Source organism: Bombyx mandarina, chromosome 09, assembly GCF_030267445.1.
Source record: "Bombyx mandarina strain Sakado chromosome 09, ASM3026744v2".
In the NCBI taxonomy this organism is placed as follows: Eukaryota; Metazoa; Arthropoda; class Insecta; order Lepidoptera; family Bombycidae; genus Bombyx; species Bombyx mandarina.
In genome coordinates, this window is record NC_143216.1 from 5620220 (window position 1) to 5632733 (window position 12514).

Consider the following 12514-nt stretch of genomic DNA (forward strand, 5'->3'; position numbering starts at 1 on the left):
CAGCGCACCGTTGCCATCAGGGTCATCCGCGGATATCGCATCGTCTCCTTCGAGGCGGCGTGTGTTTTGGCGGGGACGCCGCCATGGGAGCTGGAGGCGGAGTCGCTCGCTGCCGACTATCGGTGGCGCAGCGAGCTTCGTGCTCGGGGCGTGGCGCGTGTCCCCGAAAGTGAGCTGCGGGCGCGGAAGGCCCATTCTCGGCGGTCCGTGCTCGAGTCGTGGTCGAGGCGATTGGCCAACCCCACGTGGGGGCTACGGGCCGTCGAGGCAGTTTACCCGGTCTTTGATGACTGGGTGAATCGTGGCGAAGGACGTCTCACCTTTCGTCTGGTGCAGGTGCTGACCGGACACGGATGCTTCGGGAAGTACCTGCGCCGGATAGGGGCTGAGCCGACGACGAGGTGTCACCATTGTGGACACGACCTGGACACGGCGGAGCATACGCTCGCTGTCTGCCCCGCGTGGGAGGTGCAGCGCCGTGTCCTGGTCGCAAAGATAGGACCTGACTTGTCGCTGCCTGGCGTCGTGGCGTCGATGCTTGGCAGCGATGAGTCATGGAAGGCTATGCTCGACTTCTGCGAGTGCACCATCTTGCAGAAGGAGGCGGCGGAGCGAGTGAGGGAAAGCTCTCCTCACTACGCAGAAACCCGCCGCCGCCGAGCAGGGGGTCGGGACCGGGGTCGTATCCGTGACCTGGCCCCCTAAGAGCTAGGGGTCCCACCCGTTGTGTGCGGGGAGAGACCCAGACGTGGGGTGGCGTGCTATGCACGCTCACCCGCAATAGGAAGCCGGGTGATGGTAGACCGCGTTCCCCCGACCGCTCTGGGGGAAGGTGTAACGCGGCGCCATCAAAGCGGGCTCTCGGCCCGCTGAACGAGGGAACCGGTGGTCGTGTCGCTGGCGGCCACCGGTCCGGCGTCCGTGGGACGGTGGGATGGATGTAATGTGCTCTGCGTCAACCCTGTCCCGCCGTTTCAATAGCCCCGACTGGGCTCCGGCCCGGTCCGAGGTAGGGCGCCGGTTGTGAGCGGCAGGAGTTTTTAGTGAGGTTCAACTCCCACATACCCCACCTGCCGCGCGGGTGGGGATCCGGCGATTTTCTCCTGTGGAAAAAAAAAAAAAAAAAGCTACCTTATTGGTGGTAGGACCTCTTATGAGTCCGCACCAGTAGGTACCGCCACCCTGCCTATTTCTACCGTAAAGCAGTAATGCGTTGCGGCTTGAAGGGCGGGGCAGCCATTGTAACTATACTGAAACTTTAGAACTCATATCTCAAGGTGGGTGGCGGGATTTACGTTATCTAGATGTCTATGGGCTCCGGTAACCACTCAACAGTAGGTGGGCTGTGAGCTCGTCAAACCATTTATGCAATAAATAAAATAAAAATATATCTACATGACACAGACGACGACGGTTATAGTTTCCAACCATTCACAATTATAAATTAAATGTTTTTCCACAGAATCGACTTCAACAACCCGACAACGGATAAGCCAGCGAACTTAGCTAACTCCGCCGTCTTAAGAATGCTAGAAGAGGAAGAGCGTAACCGCAAAGGATACAGTGAGTTATAAACATTTTTTTAAATTAATCAAAATAACATACCATACATATTAATATAACAAAATATACTAAAGGAAATAAGAATAAATTTAAAAAAAAAAAAAAAAAAGTATATTTATTTGGTGCAGTTTTTTTTTTTTAATTACAATATATTAAAATGGTATTTATTATTTATTCATTTCTGATGTTGTATGTATAGTAAAATCAAGTAAAGCTACTCAAACTGAATTGAACTTAAATGAAAAATAAAAATTCGAACCTCAATTCATTTGAACGTAACTTGAACAAAAAGGTAATAATAATATTATAAAGATAAAGAAGGTTCCTTTTAAATTCAAATTTTGCGCTGAAGCGTGGCAAAGGACTTTAATTTGGAACCTGATAGTAAAGACGGTGTTTGTAATTATTTCGAGAACCGAAAACTTTTTTTTTCAAAGATAATTTTTTTAAATATGATTCTTTTAAGGAAATATCTTGGGGCTATCCCTTTAATATTGGCTCTTAATAGTCACAAATGTCTTTTATAAAGTTTAGGACAAAAAATACGTTCAAAGAAATTCAGACCAATATTTTCTTAATACGACGCAGTTTTATTAATTATAATGGGTGTGTCGTGTGAAAACATCAGAAAGAAAATAAGGAAGTCCTTAAAACAAACAAAAAATACATTGTTTTGGACGATCTTAAAGGTTTAGTCATGCAAAAGCAAAACAAGAATTCATATACCTGATTTTACTATTGGCTTAAATGGCTAGATAGACTAGAAAACTCAGCCAATTACCCTAATTATAGGATGAAGTCTCTTTTTTCCTTTAAAAACGGCTGTCCCATCCTTAAAACTGGAATGCACGAAAATACCTATTCACTGCTTTACGTACTGAGTTTTTGTTCAAGGATCTCCTTGCTTATTGCTAAAACAAAGCAATTATGCATCCCAGTCTGTAGAAGCGAGGTAGCCGTTATGGATTTAATTTTTACACAATGTTATTCCTTTGTTATAGAAGGCATTCTAAACGTAACACGAATTTTAACGCTAGCATAGTCCCATTACTCAATTATTATACTATTATAATTAACGAATATTTATAGCAATAGTTTATCTCTGCTTTACCAGAATTGGATGTAACACAAATCCAGGCTATTCTAGATACGACGGTTCGCACTAAGCATCGATTTGACTCGTATTGGCCTCCTGAGAAATCGAAAACGCAGATTTCTAAATGTTGGGACAGTGATATAGAAAAACATGCCAAAGGTTACTCAGAATTTATTAAGACTTCCAAAGGTACTTATTACGAAGTCATTAGTTCAGATGGCGTTACCCACATATTAGTACCATCCGTCATGTTCATTGCAAAAACATTTTATTGTGCTATTTTAGATCGTTCTGGTACAAACGTTTGTTTTGTTTTTCCGAAGTCAAATATTTTCAGAATACATGTTCTCCACATAATAATTAAACATTAGAATTCATCTAATTTGTGGTAATGTTTTTCGTGACTCATATTGTTCTTGTCTAAAGATAATATATATTATATATATTTTACTGTTGTAGTTTATAGCAGTTATAAGTTATTAACATACGAAATTCTGTAATAACTAAGATCTGCCAGACACTTAAATGTACCATGAGGATGATTCATTAAACTAGATATTATTTATGAAATACAAATCTATTTTCATAAGAGTTTAATGCCCGTATTTATTCTCCCTTTTGTCTGTCGTCTCTTGTTTGGCAGAAATCCGCCCACCGGTGACGGAAACGTTCATTAGTGTAAAGTATTTGGCAAAGATTGGAAGCAGCTATGTGGCTTTACTTGCTCCTTTTACTGATAGTTCATAGCCGACAGCGAAGAAGCACTAACGAACGACATGCCTGAGACAATATTCGTAGGTAAAGTGACTTAATATAACACGTAATCGAGGCTAATAAAATCCTGTATTTTCTTACGTTGTTGGCGCAATTAAAATAAAATTACTGCTTAATCGCGTTTTTTTTGTTTTCATTTTACAATTTCGGTCTTTTCGAACACATTAATATATTTATGCTATTTTAATAAAATAAAAAAATCAGACTATTTGTTTGTTCGTCATCTATGTACTCGTGCGTATTTTCGATAGTAGTGTACAATTTTTGTTTGATACTAAAAACATTTTGTACCATCAATAAATTACGAAAAGTTTATTTTTAATGTATATTCATCTTAACACTGTTTTCAACGGGTGTTTAACAAAAATTAAATCGTAATTGCAAATGAGCGAGATCAGGTTTAACTTGTCTAGTTATAAAAGTGTGTTAATAATATCTTATGAAATGAGAAACTTTATGCTCACTACTGAAAGTCACGGAAGAGTTATGTATTTTAATTATTTTAATGTAAAGTATTGTTTGATAGCGTAGAAATTTTTTTATAACTCCTGTTGTTTAATTCTCGCCGACATTTATATAATAATTCGTTAAAGAAAAATCGTAAACAAGCTGCATTCTTCATTCTCTTAAAAGGCAACCTTAGATAACGTAAAAGTTATATCTATAATATTATCTATATACTAATACGTGAAGCAAACATTTTGTACACCTTTTTAGGAAAATTGCGCGGACGGAGGAGTATAAAATTTCCCACACTTATAGAGAATATAGTGAAAGAGTGCAGAATGCTAATTTTTTTTAATTATGCACTAATAATACAGTAAATTAATAAAAAAAAAACATTACAGACACTACCATATATTTGACACACACATATATTTTACTGTATAATCTATGTACTATACCTTATATTTATTGTCAAACGTTTGTTATTGCTCATATTCTGTGGTCAAATTGAAAATAGGTTAATATTTATTGTCTATAGTGTAATTTTGGCGAAATCTGTGATTATAGAAATATTTGACGATTATGAAGTCTTTGATAATAGAACCATAATGTAATATCTTTCCAACTTATAATATCAATTAATCTAGTATAAAATAAATATTCGTGGTATATCCTTAAATATATTATGCGGCCTAGAGATTCAATTATAACCCCAAATGTTTTGAATAAAAAACACGTATCGTTATCGTGATATAAAAGAACTTCCGTGACCACGAAAGATGTAAAATGTATTCCAAATGTCGGAAATAACAAAATAAAAATATAATAAGCCCTAGACTAGATTAAACCGTAACAGAAGTGTTCGTTATATCTACGACTGCCGAAACCTGAAAAGAAAACTAAATTGTTGTATTTATTGTGGTAGTATATGTAGCAATGAAGAAAACTGATACAAAAACAATTTCATAAAAGCATTTAAAAATTCTTTCGGAAGCTTTCTTATCAAAACGTAGTATTTCTCTTTAGCCGCGAAGCTTAAAACTATTTTAAAAATACGTGCATACCTGCAATGCAATGTGCAAACAAAATTGACGAGCAACGTTTTAGAGCTAAGGCGTTTATTTTTTTAAAGCAACCCGAGAACATAAGTCAGCATCAGAGAGATCTGTAGATATTCACAAATATTGACCTTGATCTGCGGCTTAAAAATAAAAGAGGTGTTTGTTTGACGTCATCGGTAAAATTATTTCTATGAGTCTCCTCTCGGGTCGTTATTCAGTATGAATCAAAGTTTATTTTAGAGGCAGGTGCTGAAAATGCGCGCGCGACAAATGAGTCGCGTTTACATCAGGTGCGCACTATTTTCAGTGGTTTCGACAATAATACATCAAAATAAAAATGTTAATCACTTTCGATTTTGACATTGAGGTTGTGTTCGAAAAAGTTTTCATACCGCTGAGTGACGATGGTAAATAAATGACGTCTCAATATGGCCGCCGCTGTTGTTTCTTCTGTATGTGTAATAAAAGCTGGTACATACTGACAATAATTTATAAAATTAATTTTACTAAAGCTAGTTTCTGCTTTTAATTTTATACATTAAACAAATAAGATAACGCAATTATATTTACAAGTATTTTCATTTCAGATAATTTCAAAGGAACTTTTTATCGATTACGACGATTTTTAGTTAAAAAATATATATATTAAGCCCGCTTTATAGTCAAATGAGTAAGATAATTGCCACAGCCCTCCTTTGAGATATCAGCCATTAAACTGCACTAGCGTTTCCTTCGTGTTATCTGAAACTTCGTCCGGGTAGAGAGTTGGCTTTCAATATCAAATTGTCTATCCGAAATTACGTTTCTCAGATCTTCATGCATGTTTTGTTTTAAATTCTAATTGTTTATTTAAAGTGAAATAAATCATCAACGGCTTTACTGGCGGTGGGATGTCTTGTGAGTACCTAGGCACGGGTATCTACCGCCGCCCTGGCTATTTCAGCCGTGAAGCAGTAATGCGTTTCGGCTTGAAGTGTGGGGCGGCGGTTCTACTGTAAAAACTGAGACTTAGAACTCATGTCCCAAGGTCGGTGGCGGCATATACGTTGTTGATATTTGGGCCTCTTATTACCAGGCGGGCCGTGAGCTGATCAATCCATCTAAACAATAAAATACTGAATGAATGAATACTGAAATGAATGGCGTTGTTATTTTCTAAATTTAAATTTCATATATGGAATTGAAAAATGAATGATTATATCTTTCGATTAGTTTTCTGTGTAGTTCTTTTATTTCAATGAGAACTTCTGTAAAGTTTTACGTTCCATTTCCCATAAATGACAATCAGGAAGCACCTAAACGAAAAGTTAAGGTCAAATCGTGCGTGTACTAATAAACTTTTTTGGTTTGATTCGCGGGCCCACTCAATCTGTATCATTTGCGGGCGATGCTGATAGAGTGGGGAGTCCTAAATATGTGCGATCCCGAAATATAAAATGCGGTAGACATTTGTGCTCAGGTGTGCGAGCCAAATAGTCAACAACGGTCGGGAAGAAGCGCGTGCCACGTCCAGGCAGACCGAATTAACTGTGAGTTGCATTTCATAGTTGCATTCGATTAACGGTTAGAGAAATCATTGGTAATACCGTCTGGGTTACGCTCCAAATTAATAAATATGTTATTGAAAAAAAAAGACTATCACGGCTATAATATTAAAACGAGACCCGTCCGTGATTTATGGCAAATTTTTGTCTCGAATTATTCGTTTACTCAATTAATAAATTAATAATAAAAATATGAATTAAATTAAGTTATAATAATATATGAACATCACTTATAATATTACAGTTATAAAAAATGTGCGTTATTTTTTTGCTGTCGGTAGGTACTCTGGGGAAAATTTCCTATGTGATTTTCTTTTTACTTATTTAGACCATGAGCTACTAGCAAAAACACTACAAGTTACAAACACTGAACGCGGAAAATGTTGAAAATATACGAACATTAAAGTAACTCGGCCACGAGCGCCTTAATTATTTAGATTTAGATGCGTAGCAGTTAGTCGCCTTATCGTCCTATCTCAAGTATTAGCTTAAAGAGATTCTTAGTCGTATTTTCTATTTCTACCGAAACAGTCACCTGCTCCGGCTTTAGGACTTGGATTATTTTAGGATTATTTCAATGCGACCGAGATGGGCCTAATGTCTCAAAGCGGACGGAAGAATTCACGTTGTTGCGTTTTTGGTCTTGCTAAGCGTTTAACATCAAGTGGATTTTAAATTAATCAATCCGTCTACACGACTTAAACAATTTAGAATAGGTTTTTTTTTTTTTTTTTATTGCTTCGATGGGTGGACGAGCTCACAGCCCACCTGGTGTTAAGTGGTTACTGGAGCCCATAGACATCTACAACGTAAATGCGCCACCCACCTTGAGATATAAGTTCTAAGGTCTCAGTATAGTTACAACGGCTACCCCACCCTTCAAACCGAAACGCATTACTGCTTCACGGCAGAAATAGGCAGGGCGGTGGTACCTACCCGTGCGGACTCACAATAGGTCCTACCACCAGTGATTACGCAAATTATAATTTTGCGGGTTTGATTTTTATTACACGATGTTATTCCTTCACCGTGGAAGTCAATCGTGAACATTTGTTAAGTACGTATTTCATTCGAAAAATTGGTATGGTATATGGTAAAAATTGGTTGGTGCATCGCAACAACGAATGCACCGGACGTCTTATCCTTTAGGCCACGACGACTTCAAATATAATAAATACGTAATAAACGTACGTATTCGTTACGTAATAAATACGTAACGAAATTATTCAATCTAAGTTGATCTCGTAAAAAATATCCTGTAAATTTTCACTTTAATTTTTTTACCCGATAATAATTGTTCTAAAATAGTTTTAATTATAAAAATTATGCGAAGGCAATGCTTATTTCAAAAGGAAATCTCATCCTGCATAGCCGGGAGGAGATCAAACCGGACTACGCTTTCATTAATTCGCGACTCATGTAATATTTATGTAATAGCAATGATTTCATTCATTCATGATGTAACATCGTGTGTAAAAATTTAGAATCGTATTTTTTTCTTTGTCGAACTTGTCGAAAGAATTCGAGGTGCAACCTAGTTCATAGACATACTGATTTTCTCGCTGGATTTCCTGAATGAGTCCCGATTTCGATCCGGTGGTAGATTCAGCAAAGTATTGCTCTTCCTAAGGCTAATGTTAGCAAGCTCTCCTAGGTTGAGCCCCGTGAGCTCACCTACCAAACCGCGCGTAGCTTGAATATAGCCCTTAAGCTATCAGTGATTAGGTAGGAAAAAAAGCATCATTTGGTAAACTTATTGTCTGTTGTCCACATCACGAACAAAAGCGAACCAAACTAGAACCAAACTAAGTTTGTTTGACGAAATTCAAAAAGTATCTTTTTTCAAATATGTCACGAGAAACAAATAATATAACAGCAAATAATTTGTTATTCTTTCGATGGGCTGGCATTAATCCAATAACGTGGAATTGAGCTAATTTAAAGGAAGATGTCTCATATTATTTCAAAGTGTTGAAAGCTCGGTAACTGAGGCGCGACGCAACTACAGCTTTTACAGTCCAGAATGTTTTAACACATTATTTGTGGAAAATATTTCAATTGACATTAGTTTTATTAAGTACATAGTTCATTTTGAACTACACTGAACATCTAGTATACAAAATCGAGTCTTGGACCTCACGTCTCATGCCGCTATTTATATAGTGATTATCTATGGGCTTCGATAACCATATAACACCACGTAGGACCAAAGTTTAATCGCACACCTACCTATGCTATTGAGAATCTAGACTGTTCGAACGTAGATATTTAATGGTATCATAAATTTTGACGACACATTATATATTTCAAGTTTACGAGCACAGATGCACATCCAATTCGTAATGTCTAAAATATCTTCTAGTAGAGTTCACGAGTAGTACATGTGTTCGATTTTACATTTTGCAGTTGCTTGCTGGTTCATTCATAATTTTAAGTGGTTTTAGTAATTTACTTGTGGCTGGTAGCCATTATACAACGCAAGATATTTGACAGATGCCTGAATCTCGCTTACGATATTTTCAAGATAAGCTTGCATATATACAAGTTCCGTACAACAACATTCGGACCGTCGGTCTATCGAGCAAATATCATCCGTTCGATGGAAGATCTTCCTTTTGTCGTTTAAGCCTCCAAACTGGTGACCCTAAAGTGATCTTCCCTTTGTCGTTTAAGCCTCCAAATACTTATTGAATTTAGATAACGAATTTAAAGAATTTATGTTGACTGGGATAAAATTTATTTTTTTATTTAAAGGTCAGAAGAAAGTGGTGTGGCCTCCGGTACCCGAAACGAACGGATATCATAATCCACAACAGGTAAATATTAAATTAAAATGTTGATAAATAAAACATGTAAAATGTATATAAAGAGCTGTGTTTAACAGCAAAATGACATCATCATGGCTGCACATAGCCAACGCTTACGGTGGCGGGCAAATAATAATATATTGCATGCAACACCATCTGCTCAGAGGAAATATTTAATTTAACAAAATATATTATTCTGGTGATATTTTCAGTTTCGTAATTTCTCAAAAAATAATAAAATAAAGCTTATTATTAGATCGTCCGATAGGGTTAAGTATTTTTATAAGATTTATTATAAATCTCAGCAGAGTCCCGTGTACGACAACAACGCGCAACACTCCCCGTCTGCTCAGCCTCCCTATAAAAAGCAACCTCAATATCAAGCCGACCCCCAATACCAAGCTCAGCCTCCGTACTACCAACCCGAATACCAACAGCCACAGTCCCAGCAGCCTCAGTACCCCCAGTCTCAGCCAGGGTTCTGTGAGGGACGTCGTCAAGAGCAAACTGGCCTGAGTAAGCTGATTCCCGTTGGGCCGGGAGTGACTGCGTCACCCTTGTCTCCCTCGCAGTACCGTGTGGGTCCGGCGTCCCCGGGCATCGCACCGCAACCCTTCAGGCCACAGCCAAATCGCTGGGCCCCCGTACCGGCCCCCCTCTCCCCTCAGGTATCAGGACACCTCAGCGAAGACATCGCCCACTACTTCTTTTTCCCGTTGACTAATTGCATGTTTTTACCAAAACCACTAACTGCTTGGGAGCGACAATCAAGGCGTGTCGAAATAAAAATACTGTTACGTTACTTTTGCGATTTTGAATTTTGAATTTGTTACGAGTTTTGTCAATGTGTTTCTATTAAAATGCAAAGAAATACTGCAAGATAATTTTATATGTATTTGGAAAATTAACATTGCAATACATCAACATAGTACCTACATTAAGATAAGTAAACTAAAATCCAAAATAAATCCACGATTCATCTATATGAAATAGCCTAAAACAACAATATACATTTTACATTTGTAAAATCTGAATAAATCACACGCTTTGCTTTCCATTATTAATGTCGCATAATAAAACTGAAAGTAATAATTATTATTATTAAGCTGTTTAATTAGGAGAATTCGGCTGACCATTTCACGTTCTAATTGGTGTCAAGCCGTTCACAAAATTCATAGACATTATTAGAACCTGAAAGGCACAACCTATTTATTGTAAACAAAAGATTATTGAAATCGGATCGATACATTCTGGCCCAATATTCTTATTGCGTATAAGAGTGTCCGATAACCTATAAGTGACTAGCTGACCCGATAGACTTCGTAGTGCCTCAATCGATAAATAAAAGAACTAAGCTTTGGTATATATTAAAATAAACTTAAAACAAATAAAAGGAGTCCGTCCGACAGGGGACACATCAAAGAGAAAACAAAATTGTTATTTTTATTTAATTCCGAGCATTTTTATATTTATTTACCTTTTAAACCTTCTCTGGACTTCCAAAAATAAATTAAGACCAAAATTAGCCAAATCGGTCCAGCCGTTCTCGAGTTTTAGCGAGACTAGCGAACATCTAGTCGTCGTGGCCTAACGGATAAGACGTCCGGTGCATTCGTGTTGAGCGATGCACCGGTGTTCGAATCCCGCAGGCGGGTACCAATTTTTCAAATGAAATACGTACTCAACAAATGTTCACGATTGACTTCCACGGTGAAGGAATAACATCGTGTAATAAAAATGAAACCCGCAAAATTATAATTTGCGTAATTACTGGTGGTAGGACCTCTTGTGAGTCCGCGCGGGTGGGTACCACCACCCTGCCTATTTTCTGCCGTGAAGCAGTAATGCGTTTCGGTTTGAAGGGTGGGGCAGCCGTCGTTACTATACTTGAGACCTTAGAACTTGTATCTCAGGGTGGGTGGCGCATTTGCGTTGTGGATGTCTATGGGCTCCGGTAACCACTTAACATCAGGTGGGCTGTGAGCTCGTCCACCCATCTAAGCAATAAAAAAAAAAAAAAAAAAAAAAAAAACATCAATTCATTTTTATATTTATGTGATATTGAAAAGATAAACGTTTACTTTTAAGTATGGTTAAGGTAAGAGTACTTTAATCATTTCACAGACTTTCGTTCCACTTTTAAGAACGAACAAATTTATTTTAAGATCATGAAACGATTGCAAAGATCTTGATACCATCTTATAAACGACATAAAACTGAACTTCAAGGATATACAACCAACTAGGTGTAAATTTAGTTTCACGATTTTTTGGCTTACTTTATTTTCTATGTTAAAGCTAATTTAAGTTGTTTGAATAAGCTTATAAAATTCGTATAGTTTTTTTTGTCAAAAGTTTTATATAATATTTTATCGTTTTTATTTTTTAAATATGCCTTCTTGGATTAAGTCACCCTCGAAATTTAAATTAATTTACTTACATAAACAAAATTATTGAACGATGTTTTGAGATCACCAATTAACGCAAAACTGTTGTAATATAGACACCCGGATCGCAGCCGAGCTACACGCAGCAGATTTCCCCTCAATCTCAGTACTCATCGCAGTCTCCTTATTCGGAGCCCGCGTACCAGACCACACAGAGGCACTTCGAACCACCTCCATCAACCATCACTCTCCGTCCGCAACCTCCGGTTCACCAGAAACCATCCCCGGTGTTCGCTAGTCAACCGGCCGCTGCGTCATTTAAAGGTAACAAATATTTCGTATTAGAAGGATTTATATTTTTAATATGCTTTTATTAGCTTCAGACGTATGTATGTTAGTATGTAACGGAATCTTTGAACATGATTTTGACCCCCTTCAAAACGTCGGATTAACTTTTTTTACAATAAAATATTTTTTTCTTACACTATTTTTAATTCAAATTTATTAAAATTTATTTTCTATTTTTTTTGTTTGGATTTTCTATAAAAATGTATTTTGTTAGTTTTTTTAAACTATTATTTATTATTTGTTAAATAAAATAGATTGACGAGACCACTTCGTGTTAATCTTCATTTTGGATCATGATCAGATCGAAATCTCTATTACTTTAATCCAATTCCCATTTAAAACGAAATGCGGTTTTGTGAGACACGTTTTTAATATAAATTCGCCAAACTCAGACTCCGACGGCAACTCCGTTCGAATTTCACTAAATTAAAAAGAAAAAAAAGAATGGCGTCCTATCCTTCAAATCGGAAAGTAATGCGTGCTTTGCA

The 12514-nt window shown here is 37.4% G+C and overlaps 1 protein-coding gene across 7 annotated transcripts in view; it reads left to right on the forward strand.

Annotated features, from left to right (window-relative positions):
- The window catches only part of LOC114240758 (uncharacterized), a 37344-nt gene that overhangs the window by 20516 nt on the left and 4314 nt on the right, over positions 1-12514 (forward strand). For 4 of the 7 annotated variants that reach the window (XM_089729699.1, XM_028171420.2, XM_089729697.1 and 1 more), the window contains 5 exons: positions 1463-1563; positions 2678-2848; positions 9240-9301; positions 9598-9960; positions 11795-12002. In XM_089729699.1, the coding sequence (XP_089585825.1) occupies positions 1463-1563; positions 2678-2848; positions 9240-9301; positions 9598-9960; positions 11795-12002 (905 nt within the window). The remainder of the gene's footprint in view (positions 1-1462; positions 1564-2677; positions 2849-9239; positions 9302-9597; positions 9961-11794; positions 12003-12514) is intronic. The other 3 variants (XM_089729698.1, XM_028171414.2, XM_028171416.2) reach the window with 3 other exon arrangements.